The sequence below is a fragment of the Bacillus rossius genome, chromosome 12, assembly GCF_032445375.1.
Source record: "Bacillus rossius redtenbacheri isolate Brsri chromosome 12, Brsri_v3, whole genome shotgun sequence".
In the NCBI taxonomy this organism is placed as follows: Eukaryota; Metazoa; Arthropoda; class Insecta; order Phasmatodea; family Bacillidae; genus Bacillus; species Bacillus rossius.
This window is the reverse complement of record NC_086339.1, coordinates 23,813,021-23,833,558: the sequence shown is the minus strand read 5'-3', so window position 1 is coordinate 23,833,558 and position 20,538 is coordinate 23,813,021. Positions and strand designations below refer to the sequence as shown.

General features: G+C 35.0%; 1 protein-coding gene across 5 annotated transcripts in view; it reads left to right on the top strand.

Annotated features, from left to right (window-relative positions):
* Positions 1 to 20,538, top strand: part of LOC134537721 (bridge-like lipid transfer protein family member 1) — a 143,280-nt gene that overhangs the window by 80,281 nt on the left and 42,461 nt on the right. For 4 of the 5 annotated variants that reach the window (XM_063378466.1, XM_063378469.1, XM_063378467.1 and 1 more), the window contains 13 exons: positions 1,482 to 1,658; positions 3,585 to 3,796; positions 4,381 to 4,534; positions 6,181 to 6,363; positions 8,256 to 8,451; positions 10,344 to 10,510; positions 11,456 to 11,687; positions 12,914 to 13,097; positions 13,181 to 13,369; positions 16,263 to 16,409; positions 17,747 to 17,855; positions 19,141 to 19,262; positions 19,840 to 19,968. In XM_063378466.1, coding sequence (XP_063234536.1) covers positions 1,482 to 1,658; positions 3,585 to 3,796; positions 4,381 to 4,534; positions 6,181 to 6,363; positions 8,256 to 8,451; positions 10,344 to 10,510; positions 11,456 to 11,687; positions 12,914 to 13,097; positions 13,181 to 13,369; positions 16,263 to 16,409; positions 17,747 to 17,855; positions 19,141 to 19,262; positions 19,840 to 19,968 — 2,201 coding nt within the window. The remainder of the gene's footprint in view (positions 1 to 1,481; positions 1,659 to 3,584; positions 3,797 to 4,380; positions 4,535 to 6,180; positions 6,364 to 8,255; positions 8,452 to 10,343; positions 10,511 to 11,455; positions 11,688 to 12,913; positions 13,098 to 13,180; positions 13,370 to 16,262; positions 16,410 to 17,746; positions 17,856 to 19,140; positions 19,263 to 19,839; positions 19,969 to 20,538) is intronic. The other variant, XM_063378468.1, reaches the window with a different exon arrangement.

Genomic DNA, 20,538 nt, shown 5'->3' with positions numbered 1-20,538 from the left:
CAAACTAGACAGATTCGATGAAGCTGTATTCGCCGGCCTGTCTATGACTTCTGTTTTACTCCTAAATGTGTTCAAATGGTGGAAAAACTATGGTGTAAACTAAAAATCATATAAATTTTAAGGGCACCAATACAACATAGAGAAGGATTCTTAATAAGTTATCGGCTACTGAAATTTTTTTTTATTTCAATTGAATATAAATTATTAATGAATGTTGAATATTTTTCAAATTTAATACAAACATATGGTGAAACTTGGTGTAACTTTTGTTTCTTTTCAAATTTCACAATAGTCCAAGAAAAATTATTTAAAATATGTTTAATTAAAAAGAAAGAAACATGTATGGATCCATAATAGTGTGGTGTAAAATAAAATAATAAAAAAAGTGGCAATGTCATTTCTTAAATCAGTAAATTTTAATTTTTAATTTTAATTTTGTTTTCTTGATCCAACTGATTATATACATGAAAATACAGTATTTTTAATATAAATAACAGATTATTTGTTGTATATAAAAAGTATGTATGCACTAGTGGCAAAAAACTGATAAATTCCTCAATGAATCTTCTTAGCTTCATTAATGTTACACTCTTTACATTCAAATTTTTTTTTTTTAAATGAATCCCACTTTGCTGTATCTATTGTTGACGAATAATAAAAAAAAAAGTGATTTAAAATATCAAATATAAATTATTCACGAATATAGAATATTTTTTTAATTCTCTTAGCCCCCTAAAAAGTAACAAAACGTAAGGACTGGTCATGAAAGTCACAAAAAAATGACCCAAAATAAACAGTAACAATGCGGAAAGTCATGAAAATTCAATTCCCATTAGCCTTTTGCTAACTTGTATTTTTTTTATGGCTCACTTAAACATAAAGTTGCAATTAAATATAAATACTAGTTGGGTTACTGTCCAAATAAATCATGTGGAAATTATCTCTGAAAATATTTTAGCTCTCGAACATAAGAATTGGCACATTCCTGAAAATAGTTCCTTTATTTAATATTATGTTTAATTTTTCTTATTATATTTAATAAATGCCCCTGTGATATAAGAAAGTTGTTAGACCATAAAAGTTCTGAAATTATTTCAACAGGTATGTTTAGACGCTTTATACACTGTCGTGGAATAGTTAGTACGACCTATTCAGGAAGGGAGGCTGAGAACTGGCGTGGGTAGCAGAGGATATTAATACAATTGTAAAAGGGAAGGTTTAAAAGTAAAGAGAGGTAACTAAAATTATTTTAGGGAAGATTGTGTAAAATTAAAATAATGAGCAAGCAGTATAACAAAAAAGTGTTGAAGTTACAAACCAAATTGGGCATTATTTGATAACTCAAGCTTTTCAAACTTTTTTTTTTCTGGAATAAAACTTCTAAGTGCCAAATTTTTGTGACCTGATATTTTTTACGCAATTGACTCAATATGAGTTACCTTGGGGTTGTTGTTCGTGACACCGTTTGAATCACCTCCTAGGCCACGGAGGTGCTAATCCATCGACTTTCGACACGTGGGGGTCAAACCTGACCCTGGTTGGTGGCATCGAAACTTTGAGGATTGACATAGTCGTGAGTGAGCACGGCAGGTTTGTTGACAAGAAGAAAGGGAAAGCAGGGGCTGTTGGCACTGCAAACAAAAATATGAAGAATGCAGGCAAGTTAGATATTTTTTTTCCTAATCTGTTGTATGATAATGGAAATTATTTTATTTTACGTAGAAATATAACGTTCCTCTCAGCTTTAAGTGTAACTATTCACCTGTTATGAGAGATGTCAAGCATGTGTAAAGTTGAACTCTTTCATTATTAATACATATTAGGTTATTGTGCATATTCATAATAAATTTTAAAATGTGAGCGAGTCTTTCAGTACAGATGTGTAAACATCTAACATCGGTAATGAGCAAATTTATGCGTTCTCATGTTGTTGCAAATAAACTTATAATATGAAACTACAGACATGAAATTTAAAATACAATTCTTTATTTATTTATTTATTTATTTATTTATTTATGTTTGTGACATGCCCATCGATAGTTTGAAACTTTGGGTGGGCAAGCAGAGCATGATAAATATACTGATCAGTAAAATACATACATATACACTTTTGAAGTACATACCAAACTTTCTAGGCGTGAAAATTTCTAGACACTTTCTGCACCCACAGCTATAATTTGCTGCTTGAATCATAAACATTGCTTTCCACCATTATCTGCAGATGATAGCATGAAATAAACGGAAATCTTATACTATTAGAAATGGCTCCGATAAAAAGTAAACATACTTGAAAATCATAAACCACAGCTTTGGACCTGATTTTCTACAAGGAATTATATTAAAATATTATCCATCTTGTAAAAATTTATCAAACTATAAAGTTTCCGCACACATTAGAAGTTATACTTCAATGGCATTACTAACATATGTAAAACTAAAATAACTGATACATTTTAAAATATATAGTATTACAGTAAGTATATGTTTCTATATTTGTTTTTGCTTAAACTACTGAAATCAGTATGTAAATAATTACTACGAACAAACCTTAACCTTATTGGTTATTGAGCTGATTCATCAATATTAAATTATAAAGTTATTAAAAAAAGTAAAAAAAAATCCAATGGTCAAATTTGAACTACATCCATGGAGGTAGTAAGCGCGCGCTGAACCGCTGGGCTACCAAGGTGTTGACATACATATGTTGACATATTGCTTATTGCAAGGAGAATATTATTTTGATCAGTGTAATGCCAGTTTTCTTAGGTATTTAAAACTTGAGATTATTTTTGACTATGACTATTTTACCAAATATATTCCAGGGTAGTTTCTCTATCATAAAGTTTCATTTGGCACACTAGAAGATTTGGTATGTACCCTAATGTTTACGAAAGTGACTATATACAGGTTTATGTTGCTACACGTGGGTCTGTCATCTTTGTGTCACATTTCCGATAATCAACTTCTGTTCCATTTTCTTGAAATTACCCCTACCAAATGCTGTATACTGAGAGCTAAGATGTTTACACATAAAAGTTTTAAATGTAATTTAAAAGTGGCATCCACCAATGAATAAGCTAGCTTTCAATGTTTAGCGTACAAATGTCCCAATCTGCATTCCAGTGAACATCATCAGGTTTGAGAGGGAACTGAGGGTCAATAGATGGCACATAGTTTATTTATTATACATGGTGCAGTATTAATCAAATGAGCACTCATTGGGCACTCAAATATTCTTTTAACTTGGAATTTTTTTTTTTCATTGATGCTCATTGAGAAAATTATTTATCAAAATTGAAAAATAATTGTCTGAATTTTTTTGGTGGCAGTTGCATTACCGAATATTCGCACGACTCTAAATACCATTGTTGAACATTATTAAATAGTAAGGGTGGTTATAAAGCCGTGATCAGCTAATTACTCTTTATTTCCTTGATGATACACTTGAAATCCATTACAAAAAGAAATGCACCTTGGCTATATTGATTTGCAATTATTTATTATATAATATTTCTTCCTTATGTGTATGTAAATCAAAATGTTTTACAGTGTTCTTATTACAGTATTTGTAATTTTTTCTACAGGAGATAAATTCTATCTTGATATCCCACAAGAAACACCGGCATTTTTGTGTGAGAAAATGAGTGTGGAACTAGATCTGAAGAAGATGGCTGACATGACTGTGGATGAAATGATTCAGAAGCAGAATATACTGTACATTTCTCGTGGCCAGTTGAAGAAGCATACCAGCTCAGTGATAAACATCAGTCTGAATGTACGCTACATTTCACAGCAGGTGAGCAAATACAGCCTTAATATCTGTGTTTATTTATTTTTCAGCTGTTTATGAAAGTTTTTAAAAACATAATAAATTAAAACTGTATTTAATCAAGAAGCTTTTTTTACATGGTTACTTATTATCAGTCTAAACATGATTATATAGCAAGTATTTTTAAGTAACAATTTTTAAATTCAATTTGTGGAATTAAAAAAGTTTTGTACTTCTTTTGTAAGCCTCTAAAAATATAACACTTGATGGAATTATAAAAATTACCAACATTTATAACATTCTTGTTGTAATGCTAAAATTGAAATGAAAAGTGGTGTACCATTCTTTGATTTTACTTTTGATGTATCTGAGATTGGTAGCCTTGGAAGCACAGTAATGCCATCCTTCTGGAATTTGTGTCCAGCACATCAGGGATCCGTCAAACGACCCAGTTGCTGATTCCCTGGTCTAGGTGAATTTGTTAAGCCTCCTTTCGTTGGATGTTACGCTCTTGCCATGCTGTAATTCCCACTTTTTTCTGATGTTATTTTGCATTTGTAAACATGCTGATTTACCTGCAGTGACAATAGGTGCTGTTTATAATCTTCCAGGTAAACATGCCGTTGCTTCGCCTTCTCCACCAGATCAGTAACATGTACCAGAATGCCAAGGAAACTCAAATGGAGCTCAAAGAGCAGGAGCCGGAAGGCAAGCAAGGCACAGCAGCCGGAGAATGCAAGGATCATAAAAACGGATCATCCTCCAGTAAGTGAAAGTAACCACTGAAATAGGCGGCAGTATAGGTTTTTAATCAGGCGCATTTGGGATCAAGACTGTGCTCGATCTAGCGATTTTGTAGTCTTATCAGAATTCAATATAATTTTAATGGTGATAATTAATGGTAATAATTGATTAGTACAGTGGTATTTAAAAAAACATTTAATAAAATAATATAACAAAATAACATAATATTAATAACATTTAATAAAATACACCTGATCATTTTGGTTTAAAAAATCTTTTCAAACTTACGAATCATTTTGAAAAACTTATAACCTTATAACATGATTGGCTTAATCTGTATTAGATTATAAAATGTGCAAAATGAAGAATGTTGACTTAGAGCTCTGACTATATGAACTATCATCAGATCATTATTTAAAAGGAAATGGAATCAGGATTATAATTTATTCACCCACTAATATGAATTTAACTTTCTGAAGACTATCAGACTATCTTTCAACAGTGATATCTACGATTTTCTTATAATGTGTGTGGTTTTTTTTTTATACATCTCAGACTCAACTATTTAAGTTACATTTTTTTATCATTTGAAAAAAATTTATTATTTATTTAGTTTGACAGACAAATGGTAAGAATGAAATATTATCTAAATGGACTGAATGTAAGAATAAGAAGTGTGTTCCTTTAAGTAATCTGAGATGCATGGGTTGCGTAACTGGCCCTGTAACTGATCAACGAAAATGTATTCAACAGTTTGCAACAATTTGTAAAATACTGTCCTATGTTGATGATGACTTTACCTAGATGTAGTAAAGCATCCGTATTTGAGCATTTAGGTCTTTCAGTGACTTTTTTACATTTTGAAGATAATGGAATCAATCCTGGCCATGTACAGTGGAGGTGTTTTGCTGCCTGAGTTAGGCAGAGAATACTAGTGCAGTTCCTAAGCATAAAGATTTTTTCAAAACTCCAGAAATAACACCCTTGTTAGTGTGATGCCAAGCTATTGGCAAACCCTAAAATAAAAGTTTTCTCAAGGAGTTTTTTAAGAATTGTATATAATCATATTGCCAGGGGTAAATGCAAGGGAATATACATCCTTTCCCCATCTCACTCCAAATCTTAAAATAGCTATCATTCCTACCAACAAAAGGAAAGAATTTGAAAGCAAACAGCCGACAAATGAAATTCTGCAATCGCTCCTGCCTGTATTATTATAAAACTGATTAAATTTGTAAATAATGTTTAGCTGTTCCATAACTGCATCACCATCATGCAACTACCAGAAATGGCAATACATTGTCCTATATCAGTTTCAGTAAAACACTCGTCTTTCACCATTATTTTCTTGCTTGGTTAATGTCTCTCTGTCTATGCAGAATAGGTTATACGTTCATCTTCCTGTCTCAAACTGTGTGCAGTAAAAACACAATAGCAAATTTCTCACTTTTTCTTATGTTTGCTAAAAAATATATGTATAGATATAGTTACTTCAGTATACATAATCATTCTTTACAAGAACCAGCATTAAAAATTTTTTTTTGATTAATTTTCAATCCTGTAATGACTGGGCACCTGCATTGTGAAATGTTTGTTAACTTGTTTTGTGTAAACCTGTTTGTGGATTAATTTTGAATACACTGTGTCATTTGTTTTATTTATTTCAGCATCTGATCTGCAGGAGCAAGCATCAGTAAGTGATGAAAAGTTGAAAGAACCTTTCACTCATCAGGGTTTTAATTTGCCCATGTCCTTAAGTCAGCAGAAAATGATATCCCCATCTTCGTCACTACGCTCTCGGCCTCAGAGCTTTGCCCAAAAATTACGTTCTACAAGCAAAAGTGTTAAAGGTAAAGTAATTTATGTTCAACTATCTACATAATTTAAAAATACAAATTGAAAGTGTAATTGTAAGTTTGTTGTAGCTGCTATTCAAATATTTAAAAATATAATATATTTAAAGAATAATTTCTTTAAACAGTATATTTCTGGAACACATATTACGACAATGTTTTTTTAGGGCAGATAATATTTTGTTTGGTCTGTTGGCTCAGGCTTAACCTAAAGATTGAAAATTACTGTATTTGACAGTTGTGGCATGTTGGATAAAGGTCTTAAAATTTCTCAATTTGTCATTTATTTTCCAACTTAGTGTCTCTCTTACTGGAGTCTAGCAATGGTATCTTTTCCTATCCTTAATTTAGTTTTGTATGTAGTCTCAGTTTTATTTCTGTGAGTGTTTAATAACTTTAGAATTTTCTCTAATCTCTTGAGAATATAATTAGAAGCAAACAGTAGCAAATTTTAACTGTGTGACTTAGAGACTAATCTTTTTTATTTGTTTAAAAATAGAGATGTTATTTTTTTACCAAAAATAATCAAAATTGCAAGTAACAACAATTTGTTTTTGTTGCCAAAAAACAGTGAAGCCTCATTACAAATTGAAATTAGCTCACTTTAAAGGATGTCATACTTTGAAGTACATATTTTCATGTCCCTACTAGATTCTTTACATTTAATTACAGTTCAGGATGAAGTACTTTCATTATTAAGTACCGAAATTGTGCGATTTTACAGGTATGTTGTAATGAGATTTCACTGTAGTGATTTTTAAAATAAATAAAAAATTGAAAGGAATTAAGCATCTGCAAGCATCTGCTACAATGGCACAGGTAAAACAATGAAATCCCAGAACCATATGGTCAGAAAGTTGAAACAAGGCATGGGCATGCCTAACGACAAAGGTAAAGGAAGAGGGGAGTAGAGGAATTGGTAAGGCTGCATACTCTCACAAAAAAAAAAAAGCCTTACAAATTATAAATTTGAAGTTATAAGATGCATATGCAATTTCTGAAAAAATTCAGCAATGTGCAGAAAGTAATTCTTAATAAGAAAATAAGATGAAAACATTTACAATTTTTTTCCTTAAAATAATTAAGGTCTTTAAAAACATAATTTTAGATAGACTTTTTCATTTATATTGAAAACTAATAGCTCAGCAACAAATTCTGCTTCACATTATAAAATTACATGCTAGAATAGGTCGACCACCTCCATTTAATCAATGAATGGGAATTATATTGTTAACTATTTTTCAATATGTGTGAGAAATCTTTGTTATAAGAAGCATAATTCACCAATTATTTGTTAAGTTGCTAATAGTTTTGTATTTTTTATTTCAGTAGCACAAACTTCGTTAATAATAACTTATAAAAATTAAATGTGTTTTCATCTTATTCTTTTTGTGAGGAATCACATTCTATGAGGGAACTTATTTAGTAAGTTGCTAATTGATAAAATGTGATTAAAATTAGTAGAAAGTTATTTCCAAGAATTGTAGTAGATTTCAGCATCATCAGGCTTCGTGATAGACTTCATATTTACTAGGTAAGCATTTGCACAGTCTGTTTTCATTCATTTTCAAAAAGGCGATAGTGCTCATTGAATAGAATAACAGCGTGTCCTAATGTGACTGAGACGGCAACCCGAAGGATTTTTACGCAGCTGGTATTGGGGCACTGATATTGGTGGAGATAATGTTTTGAGAAATAAAAAATATTTTTGAAGTGATTATAATTATGTTATTTTTAAATTATATTTTGCAAATTAATTAATTACTCCTGAACATTTAACCTTGGTCAATATGGAACACGAGATTTTCATATCTTTTCATAATTATTCACTGTGTTTTTTTTTTTTATAACACTCATGATTGATGTGCTGTTCATGTTTCTCTGGCCAGGCTACATGAACTTGAACGAGGGTATCACCACGCCCATGTTCGCCATGAGCCCCTCGGGGTCGGGCCTGGATCACGTGGCCGCGGGGGCAGAGAGGTGCAAGGACCACGCCCACTTGCAGCCCCGCTGCTGGAGGACCGTGTACTATCTGCTGGACCTGTACGCCATCATGCCGGAGACCAAGACCATCACACACAGGTGACCACACCCCTTCGCAGGGGTTTCTTTTATAAAAACATTCAAAATTTTAGGGTTAAAGGTAGTGAAAAAAAAAAAATGGAAATCTACATGTTTCCCGCCATAGCCAGAGTCCACATGGATGGAATTGGCAATAGGAGCCGGCTGCCCCGCCCGAGGGACAGATCTGTCGTTCCGGTCAGCCTGAAGAACCTGTGAGGTGAGATGGGTTATGGAGCAGTGATGGAATGAATTAGTGGGGGGGGGGGGGGGGGGGGGGGAGGAGTACCCTGAGAAAACACACAGGCCATGGCAATATCTGCCATGTTTCCCCCTTGCAAAAAAATCAGGGCTTGGTGAGAGACGAGTGTACTAATCACTCAACCACTGTGCCTCTGGTTAAAGGTTGTGTTATTTAATTATACTATTTAGTGCTAATCATCAGACTCCTAATGAACCATAAAGTCGTAGGGAGTGTATCTGTAATATGTAATTGTTCTCATTTAAGTTAAATCAGTTATTTACAGAGAGGTGTTTAATCCGACATGTTCAGGACCATGGCCATGCCGGCTTAGTAGGGACACGATTATATGGTGAATTGCTATAAAACTGAAATAGCACCGAAAAGCACATCAGTATCCCATATAACTCCAAAATGCAAGTTAGTACATCATAAAGCAACCAAATTAAACTAAAATCATGAAATAATCAGCACTTTTAAACAAAATGAATTAAAATCAAGAAAAATAATTTTTTTAATAAGATTGATACAATTGTCAATTATTTAGTATGAAGTTTTTTTATCAAAATTTATGTTCTAAATAGCTTCATTTTTACATTATGGTTAGAGTCCCGGAAATTTCGCGGATTCTTCTGGCCTCAGGGTAGAATTCAAAGATATAGGTGTGCTCGACCCATGTTTACTTTCCCATTGGTTGATTTCTTAGCGAGAACATTTTTATCCTTGTTATTTAGCACTACCTGATTCGCTTACTTCTCTCCTAGCTGGACATCGTTGGCTCACGGTCGTAGAGGGGCGTGTCCAGATAATTGCGGTCCAATCATGAACACAGTGTGACAGTGTGGAGGTTTGCATTCTAGCTTTTGACTAAATGAATGCGCGAAAATTCCGTGGCTCTAATTATGGTACTGGTACAAATACTTGCCATTTTTTTTTTTTTTTATTGTTCTGAGTAGTTAGACATGCTTATTAAAAATTATTATATTGTCAGAATGCATTATATATCAGTCAAAATGAAACTGTTTTGGTGAAATTAGTATCATAAAACATTTAAATGTCACATTTGTTTAATAATATGCTATATTCATGAGAAAAACATTATTCATAAAATAAAAGCAATAGTACCGAAATCTCCTGTTTCAAAAATGAAAGAAGCCTAAAAATAAAACCATAAACTCTTGTCCCTATGGATTACAGTACAATAGTATTTAAAATAAGTTGTAATATTCTCTTCTATAGGAATAAAAAATACATCTGAGCATTGATCTTCAAAAAAAAAACATTATGGAGTATACTAGCTAAATGTAAAATGTAATTACCTAGAAAACGAAACACTACTGAAATGAAAATCAAAAGCAACGATAAACTCTGATTGAACTAAAAATGCCAGCAGTGCAGTTATTGTCATGTGGTCAAGGTTACCAGCCGGAATCCACCCGAAAAAATCTGAATGCAAGTTGTTTGATTGGTGCCGGATTACAGAATGTGCAGAGCCGTAGGATTCCGAATTTAAGACTTTTCTCTGTACCTGGCCTGTAGTTTGTTGCCATTCTTTCATCCCAGTTATATGAAACTAGAGATCAGAAATGTAGGGTGAGATGGTTTATTAAATAATAGAATTTTATAATTCTGGTCATTTTACTACAGTGAAATGTGTTATTGAATGCCGCAGGTTTTCCGTAACGCCGGACGTAGCTGCCTCGTCCAAAACCAGCAGAAAACCTGATGTGTCCGGCGACTCGAAGGTGGCAGAGGACGTGGAGAAGGGCAACGGCAGTCCAGTGGGGAAACCACAGCCATCGAAGATAAACGTCCCAAGGGAGTCCTTCAGAGAAGTCAGTTAGTATGGTTTTTGTTTTTAGTGTCTTACATCATCTATTTTGTTGCTTTTCTCAGTTTTTTAACATGTTCAGGTAGTGCTTGCTACTCTCTGAGGTCTTTCTATTGGCTTTTCGTTAGTTTGTGTTGTCTCTAACTTATCGCTACCATATCAGTAGTATGTTTATATTTCAATAAGTTTGAAATTCTTTTACAAAACTGTTTCCTGAAAATATAAATAAGGTGTATTTAAATGTTTAAATGGGACAGTAGGTTTTACACTTGATGCCAAAGATATTATGTGTAGTATTAGCTTTCACGTTAAAGCCATGTCAAAATATTTGGTCACTTATATATGATATACATTCTGCAGGGTCTTGCAGTATGCATCTTAAGAGTGGGTATCAGTAGTTAAAGGGAGTGGGTTTTGCTAATATGCAACTGTTCAGTATGTCCTTGAAACTGTTTAAACTAGTATGAACATCCTCTTCTAAGTCCTGGTTTCAATTCAGGATTTAACTGTGATTTATCACGCTCGGCTTTATTAAAAAAAAATGCTACTTTAAAATTGATGTCCAAGTTTCGTTTCGTAAGGTTATTTGCAACATGAGAACACGTGAATTTGTTTTTTTAACGAGGTTAGATGTTTATATATCACTGGGCAGTAATGAAAGACTCGTTCACATTTTTTCAATCTATTTTCTTCATTTTAAATAAATTCGGTGATATAAATATTGACATGAAGATAGCTTGATAAAATGATCAGTTAAATTAAATTTTAGTTACTGATTCAAAACAGGCTGATTCTGGCGCTAGTTGGATCCGAGTGTGCCTTTGGGGCGAACACCAACTGTGTTCAAATTGCAGACTTTTTACGGCCGTGGTGCAATGGCATTGACGCTGCAGCGAGGACCGGAGAGACGGTAGTGGCACCGGGTGGGGGGGTTGTGTGTGTGATGCCGGCAGACGTGGTGACAGGGGAGCGGACGCGCCTGGTCCTGTTCGGAGTGGCGCGCATCCACCGGACGCGCCTGCTGGCCACGCTGAGCGGCCTCAAGCTGGAGGCAGAGATCACCAGCCTGCACTCGAGCCTCACCTGCCGCAAGAAGTCGCGCCCCGCCAGCATGGAGTGCTCGCTCACCGGCCAGGTGGGGCGCACCATGATCGTGCTCCTGGAGGGCGTGGCGCCCAGCCAGCAGTGAGTGGCTCCCGTTACCGCTCTCCCGCTCTCCACCTTTCATCACCTTTTCATATTTCATTGTGAATACATGCACACAATGGCGTAGCCAGGATTTGTGTATGGGGGGTGTTAAAAAGCGGGGGGCCCGGGGGTCCTCCCCCGGGAAAATTTTGATTTTAAGGTGTTAAATAGTGCTAGTTTAGCAATTTTCGGTACTTAAATTGAAATATTGTGATGGTAAAAATTTTATTAATTTTTATATGAAATTCGTTTGAGTGATGAATAAGATATTAATTAAAGATTTGGTGCTAAAGGGGGGGGGGGGGGGGTGGTTTGAACCCCTGAACCCCCCCCCGGTTACGCCCCTGCATGCACACACATCATGTGCATTAGTTTGCTTGCAGATGAAGGTCGGGTATGAAAAAGAATGTTTAAGTATCTGGCTTTTGCGAATCCATTTTTTTTTTAAATCAAATTTTCAAAGTGAATATCAAATTATTCATAAATTCCAAATATTTTTCTAGTCAAATTTAAATATTCAGTGAATTTTTATTTTTATTTTTCCTGGAATTCAAGAAAAATTGTAACTAAATACAGTAAAATTATAAATAAAATAAAAATACGTGAAACCTTAGTAGATCGGTGCAATCAATGCAAGAAATTAAATATCTGGTAAAGTATTTTCTAAAACTTGTAATGTTTTAAGATTGAGAATTGTTTTGTTTATCAAACTGATTAAAAACAAAAAAAAATAGAATATTTTTAATAATTCTTAACCATAATCACAGTTTATTTGTTACATATTAAATGCATGTGTGAACTATCTTGCACAAAACAAATTTTTCATTAAATCTTTTTTGGGTTTATGCATGTTACACTATTTTCAAAAAATATTGTGTGAATGAGTTTCACTTGCTGTATCAATTAGTTACGAATAATCAAAAAATATTATTGGATTAGAAATTTTGAATTAAATATCAAATAATTTGTGAATAACAAATATTTTTTAAACATTTGCAGACAATTATTTGTGAATATAAATATTTATGTTTTAAACATATGCAGACCCCTAATAAATATGCATGTTTGTATTTACGTGAATGTGATGTCCCCATTAGTATTTAAACGAAATAATACCCCCTTCCAAAGCACTCAGCTTAATAAATTGATTCAGTACTTCTGTTTAAAATGTGTATACTCTTACATTGTTTCACTTGGTTATGATGTCAACTTTTTTCTTGCAGGACTGTTGTTAAAGTGACATTCGGCAAGTCGCAGACTCTGTACTCCAGCATATCTCGCCGTTCGAAAGACAAGAACTCTGGGTTCCTGACAATAGGTGCTGTGAACATAGACATCCCTCAGCACCCGGTGGCGCTGCACGGCATGATGACTCGCGGCAGCAAGCAGCTGTCTTCCACTCTGCAGGTATCGTCATGTTGCACGGAGTTCTGGCGGTGTTGGCGTGCCCAGCACTCGCTGCTACGTCGTACACACGTGACTGCCGACAGGAACTGCGAACGTCGCGTGCCCCGAGCCGCATGTGCCGGGGAGCCGTCCCGGAAGAGGTCGACTCGGGAACGCAGCATTCACCCCGGCACTTCCAATTCTCGCAGACGTCCGTGGGTGGCCTGCCCCGGCCTCAGGTCGAGACAAGCCTCCTGCAGCCACTGGTCATGCAGTTCTCCATCATCCTGCAGGTACTTGCTCGTATTGTCCGAACTTCTGCGAGTGATTGTACCTCATGATCGTACTAATGTGTGTCATGCCACGGACATCTGTAATCACAAAACCTTCAGCGCCTTCCTTCCTAAACACCAGTGTGGGCGCTGCCCACCTGTGGCCGTTTCACTCCTTGCCATGTCTCCGGTTGCCCTGGACAACCATGCCGAGGACCGTCGAAGCAGCCCAAACCCAACTGACCGACTGCTATCCGGCAGAGTGCACATGGCACTACAGCCACCTGGAGTTCCCAGAAGCGGCCGGCGAGAACTAAACAAACAAGAAGGATTTTAAAACTGATATTACCTTTTACAAACTATTAAATGTATACCTCCACGAAATTAGATCTGCAGGTGAAGGAGTGGAGGAAAGACACTACCAAAAGAAAGGAGGGGAGTAGGGCAGCATTGGGAATGGAGTAGCAAGGGGGGTAAGTGGGAAGGAAGGTGACACTCGGAGCTAAATGACAGAGAAAATCGAAGATAGCCGAAGCACGGAAAATACGTAACAAATGCAATTCACTGCAAACCACGTGACTTAATTTTTTTTTATATCGAGAGACATGAAGCTATGAAGTTCAGCTGTAACTGTGTTGTTGATATGTATCGTAAAATTGTTTTATCAGAAAGTAATCAGAAAAATATAAAAATGTTTTTAGAAACAAGTAACTTTTCCAATTAATGAACTTTTCATCAGAGAATGGAACTGGGATTGGTTACCTGTGTAAGTTGTGATTTTTTTTTTAAAACAAAGAAAGGAGGTTTAAAAACTCCTTTATTTTTTCAAAATAAAAAATACATAACTTAAAACAATCTTCAAGTCACTACATACAGCAGTAAGTTTTAAAGTGTATTTTCATTTTTCTGGGTTGTTTTGCTGGGCCAACGTGGAATGTTAGAGCCTAAAAAGTTAAGCAATATTATTTGCGCCATGCAATCGAGGTATCAGATAGTATGCAGGTTGTAACATGAGACAGTGTATGAGTCGAGACACTTGCAAGGTTGCCCCGTGACTGCTCCGTGCACTCTGTAGTTGGTGATGACTTGCACGACAGTGAAGGGTCGAAACAGTACGCTTGATGTGTATCGACTCACTTGAGCATGTCAGTGGGTCGACACATTGCATCGACACGCAAAAACAGTGGCCATCTCTGTAACTATATACAGTAATGGAACAATTTATTGTCGTGTTTACTGACTTAGAAAAAAGTTCTGGACTTTGAGATTTATCTGTACTTATTTTTTTTTTAATTTTAATACTTCTCAATTTCTTTTAATTTTCAGAGAAAGATTCTTATATTTAGAAGTGAATTTAAGGTATATCAATATGTTCAAAGATTCCAAATTTCTTTGATGGGGAATTTTGATCAATAGAAAATTACAAATTAGTAAAGTTGAAATCATCTGTTATGTATACTGTACTGTCCGGACTAAACGTTGTGGTAGCTGGACTCCCTAGTGCTGTAGGCGCCTTAATGTCGGCACGGCCCGGTCACACGCGGCGCACATTCGGCACGGCCCGGCACGGCTAGGACGTGTTGTCTCTGTTACAAAAACATATGAGTGTATCGCTTTCTCATCGCTCCCCAGGCCACAACGCTTTGGGTTTCACTTGTCCTTATCATGACACCTTAGGCCCATATAATTTTTTTTACCATATAACGATAAATGTAAAACCGATGGTGTGACTGATATAAGCAACCCAAAAACGGCAATGTAATCAACCCATATGCATGCAATGCACACGTTACCAGTAGTCTGAATTTCACCTCGACAGATATTTTATCCAATAATCATCTGTCTCCAAATGTTGTTAGCTGAAAAACAAGGTTAAATATAGATCTGAGTCGGTATCAAGGAATGTGTAATGAAATAAATATGTTACGCGCAAATAAATTTAGCAAATGAAGTTTACTGCAGGGGGAAAAAACGTATTTTTAATATACCTCGTCACAAGTATAACTTTAAAAAAATCAATTACATGAAAATATAATACTCTCTTGGTAAAAGTGCCACATGCTGTAGAAAGAAAATTAAATAAAATCACCCTGTACGGGTAATTAACTCTTTAAATTACATGAAACAATAAAACATAAATCTCAGGAATTTAAAAATCAAACTGACCTGGTCGCCGGTTTTGGTTCAATGCATAATACTGTAATATGCAAAATTAGACTATAAAATGCCACTATACAAAATTATGAAAGATACAATATCATTCACAATAGCAAAATCGTAAGTATCAATGTCTACAGAATAAATACAATTTCAAACAAAAATATAAAGGTATAGTATAAATAAACAATGTTTTGATAACCTCCCCCTTAAGGCATTGAAGTCATTGCTCACTACTTTAGCAATGTCTCTTTCTCGACTATGAATAACTTTATGAGGCCGTCTGCAGCGTCCACGTCCGTCCATTTCTGTACGTCTCGTAACACGCGCTGCGAGTTGGTCACGTAGCAATGTTTTCATGCTGAACGCTACACGTACCGACCTGCGCGCGCATCGCCGGCCCCTCCACCGCCTTGCCCCTTCACCCCCGCGCTGCCAGCTATCACAACGTTTGGTCCAGACAGTACATATTACCTAATACAATTATAGGTGTAAGCAAGGGGGATACACACACACACACACACACACACACACACACACACACAATCACACACACAAAATCACACACACACCCTATGAAAGAATTTAAAAGCAAACAGCTGCCAAAGTGGTTCTATCCCCCCATTCCCCCTTATTTTAAATTCTGTGTTTGCTTCTGCTTACAGTGTGCGTGCTGTTATTTTGTGTTGAAGGCTGACGTGTGGTGGTTTGTTGCGGACATAAGGGTGCATCTGAGCCTTGTTTGGTTTGTCCTCAGAGCCTGAGCATCACCGCGGCCCTCCTGCCGTCGCTGCAGGCCCAGTACAAGATGGACCAAGTGAACAGCACGGGCGTCACAGGCGGCAAGGCCAAGTTCACCATCGACCTGCCGCAGCACTCGCTGAGCTTCACCACCAAGCTGCAGGTGGCTGCTTGTCGTTTAACATGCTTTTCTTGTTCAGTCCATGCTGTTCAATCCGGAATTCTGTCATTCCGCATTGTTTGTGACGACAGAAGCTTAAAAACGCATAATTACAAACTAAATAGCACCCAGTATCATTCAACGAGCTCATACGAACATAAGAAAATCCCTATGCAAATAGGCATTCGGAATATTTCTACATTAAAAAAGGTAGCTAAACCGGTGATCAAAAAAAACTAACTAAAGCACCATTTGTGACACGTTTTGAACTATCCGTCCAAGAGCAAGAGATTATAAACGAACTGAACCCCTTTCAAGTTAAGGTGGCCACACTGCATACCAAATACTATACGTACACATCGTTTCACATTTCAGTATTAGAAGAAGACTTAAACAGAATCAACAACCTTCTCTTTTGGCCCAGCAGTTGTTTGATAAGCCCCTCCCCCTTTTTTTAACTCCACTACAACATTGTATAATGAGGTGTCTGGAGGTGCCCTGCAAGAGTAACTTACATGCCTAATCCCATGGAGTGAGTAATATATTACCAAAATGTCAGAATTTTTTGTTAATGTATTCTCCACTGAATATAACATTACCTGTCAAACAGAAACATGGTTTAATAATTGCAGCATAATTTCTCACTATTTCACGGATCATTATCTGATATCTAGATGTAATAGAAACTCCACACTCACAATGCTGGAAAGTTTTGATTGCATTTAATGAACACAGTCCATCAAATTTAAATTTTTGATCATCCTTGAATTGAAGCTCTCTGGATAAAAATTAAAACTTCACCAACCAACTACCTAATACTTGGTAATATATTCAATCCCCCTCAAACTACTCCTATTACATATGCAACATATCTTGAAGCATTAGAAGATACCTCATCTACTATCAAGATAATTTGATAATACTTGGTGACTTCAATGTGCGTTGTGTTGATTGGACAAATAATCATACTTTAATATATCACATTCTTATATCAAATCAAAGACATAATCCTTGCTTAACTTTTCTACTAGTTTGGGACTTCTTCAGTGTAATAAGATTCAGTCCTCCAAAAATTGGTTAGATCTTTGATTCACATATATACCTCATTATAAAGTAACAAAATAAAATCAGTTGTGAATTTTTAATGCATTTAGATATTAAAATTACAATGGTTATTCAGTTAACGAATAACTTCATCTCCACTATCCACTATATTCACTCTACTATATATTCACATATCCATTATATTCACTAATTCCACTAAATATTCACAGTAACATTCCATTGAAGTTTATTGTAGAGTACTTTAAAATATAGTATAAAATGATTTTATTTTCTAGGTCATCGAGGCAAACCTACCTTCAGAAGCCAGCATTGAGTTGCCAAAAGTACACGTCTCTGCAGAGTACATTCAGGATGGTAATAATGCTATTGAAGCACAGTTTGCAGGTAAATGTTACCTATACATCGTAATTCAAACATCTATTGTTATTTTTTAGAATGCAGATTGTTGTGTTCTGATAAAACCTGGGGTGTGCATGACATGAAAGACATACACATTTTTGAATTTGGTTTCTCATGTGGCAAGGTAAAGAGGTGTTGTTTTATGGCCAACATCTGGCTAGACCTAGCGTACGAGTACGGGTCTAGTTGGTTTGTACCCTATTGTTATGTTGAAGGTTATGTCTCCTTGTGCTGTTTTGTGCCTTTACATTATAATATTTTTACCCCTGTAAGGTAAAGGACACTGTGTCATAAAATTGTAATTTTACAGAGAGAAAGTGTTTGTCATGTCCATATAGTGTTCTGTACATCCAAATGAAATTGGACATTCCTATTTTTGCTATTCATAGTAACTTAACATAGTGTTAGGTACTTCTATAAAGAGCAAAAAATGTACATCATGAACATGGTGTCTGTTTCATAAAAAAAATATTCATGGTGGTGTCCTGTACCTCTGACGTACAGATATGAAATCCTACCCATTTCCTATGCGCTTGGAGTTGCCACTCCGTGTGTGTCAGGTGTTCTGAAATAATCACTCAAGATTTCTTGTTCTTTGCTGGGATCACAGAGGATTAACAAACATTATTTTAGGCCAGCTTTGTCATTTTGGATTGTAATCCATTGGCATTAAAAAACTATAATTTGATAAGTGATGATTGTGGTCACAAGGTCATAGAAGGCAGTTAATCCTCTTTTTTTTTTTTTTTTTTACCTTAAGATCCAACTGAACAGAGTACTTGATATTCTGGCAAATATTTCAAATCATTTTGGGTTTGTCATTATTATTTTACTGTTCAAAGCCATTATTATAAGTGGTAATTAATGGGTTCAATACAATTATAATATAATGGCTGAATTTTGTTGTGTGGGGGTTGGTATGGGTATACTAATTGTCTGACACAATTTCTCAGCATTTTGGAAGTTTCAAACATTTCTAATATGAATGGAATAAACAATAAATGTAAAAACCATTTTATTTTAGAAACCAGTTGCGATAACAAATGCACTAAATTTTGTACATATTGTGTCCAGGAATAGTGGAATATCCAGTTTTATAGACTCACTAGCCTTGTATGGTTCCACCTCTTCATAAAGAACTTCCCTGTAGCAAACACACAAAATTACAGTCCCTTCAGTGTTGTTGGATGGAGGTGTTATTGTATTCTGTTACCACCTAGCACCCAGAGCCAGAGTACATAGTAATAAAATGTGCTTTCTCCATTTATAGACGGAGTTGTTTTGCGGCAAGGCAGTTACTTGAGTGCAGTAGCAGACATTGGCGTTTTCGAACATTCACTGACCACAGACTTGCTGAACCATCTGGTTTTTGTACAGAAAGTTTTCATGAAGGTAATGTTAATTATTTTAATTTGTACGTTGATGACAACTTGGTGGTTGGTTGTGTATTTTGTGTTTGTGTTTTCTTGTACTGTCACTTTTAAGTATCTGTACTATTGTTATCATACAAATATTTTGTGGCTCAATAGAATTTCCTCGTTTTCTGAAACTTAAATCCAAGAATGTGAAAGTTCTCATGATCTGATTTTTTCTAAAAGTGACAATGTTAATAATGCTTATTTATACATATGAATGTACGTGATCAGCTTTTACCTCCTTTTTTACTGTACTAAAATAAGTGTAATAGGAAGGATTGTCTTTGTTTTTCTTCTCTATGAGTCATAACAGTATTACAATGAGTCGAAGAAATAGATTACAGCTAAGCAGTGTAAGCCATCAAAACTGTACAATAGACAGCGTTATAGCATGCCTAACTCGACCACTAGCTCTTTTAAGTAGTAGTTTGTAAATGTTTGAATGTATGTACAAAATTTAAAAATAGTTTTATTATTTTACTTTTAGTACATGAAGTTCTGATTTTTTTTTTTTCATTTCATGTAATGGTAGTTGTTCTCATTGTTTTGCACAGGAAGTGAATGAAGTAGTACAGAAAGTGTACGGCGGTGAGAAACCAGTGCCTCTATGGCTGGAAGGGAATGAAGACTCCTCAGTTTCATCCCTGAAAAGAATTTTGTTTTCATTAGTCATCAGAATAAAGGTACGCTGCAACTTTTCAAATAGTTTACATAAATTAAGTTCTTAATTGGATACTACAACACTGAACAATATATTTTTTAATAAATTTTTATATACATTGAGGGAATTTCATGAATAGTTTATTTGTAAATACATTTATCTATTGTCTCTAATGGAAAACCTATTTAAAGATCAGGAAATGAAATATTAATCTTTCTTTAAAGACGCTTCCTTTAATAGATTAAAACAGCCAGTATTTAGTATATTTTCCCACAACTTATAATTTAAAATTATACAGCACAGTCAGGTGCTTCCTTACATGTGCAGAATTAAGAAACTTTTTTTTTGGTTCATTGTGATTTATCTTAAAGTAATTGAGTTTATAAAATACAAAAAATTGGATTGAGTATTGGTAATTATATAACAAGATGATATTGGTTTTTCAGAGCTTAAAGTCTGTGATAATAAACACATAGTTGTCTGTGCAAAATCATGAAAAATTGCCAAATTGGAAAACAGTATGTAAATGGGTTCAGTACGTTAAAATTTTTTTCATTCAACTGAACTGTTTCATTTGCAACATACTGTAAAA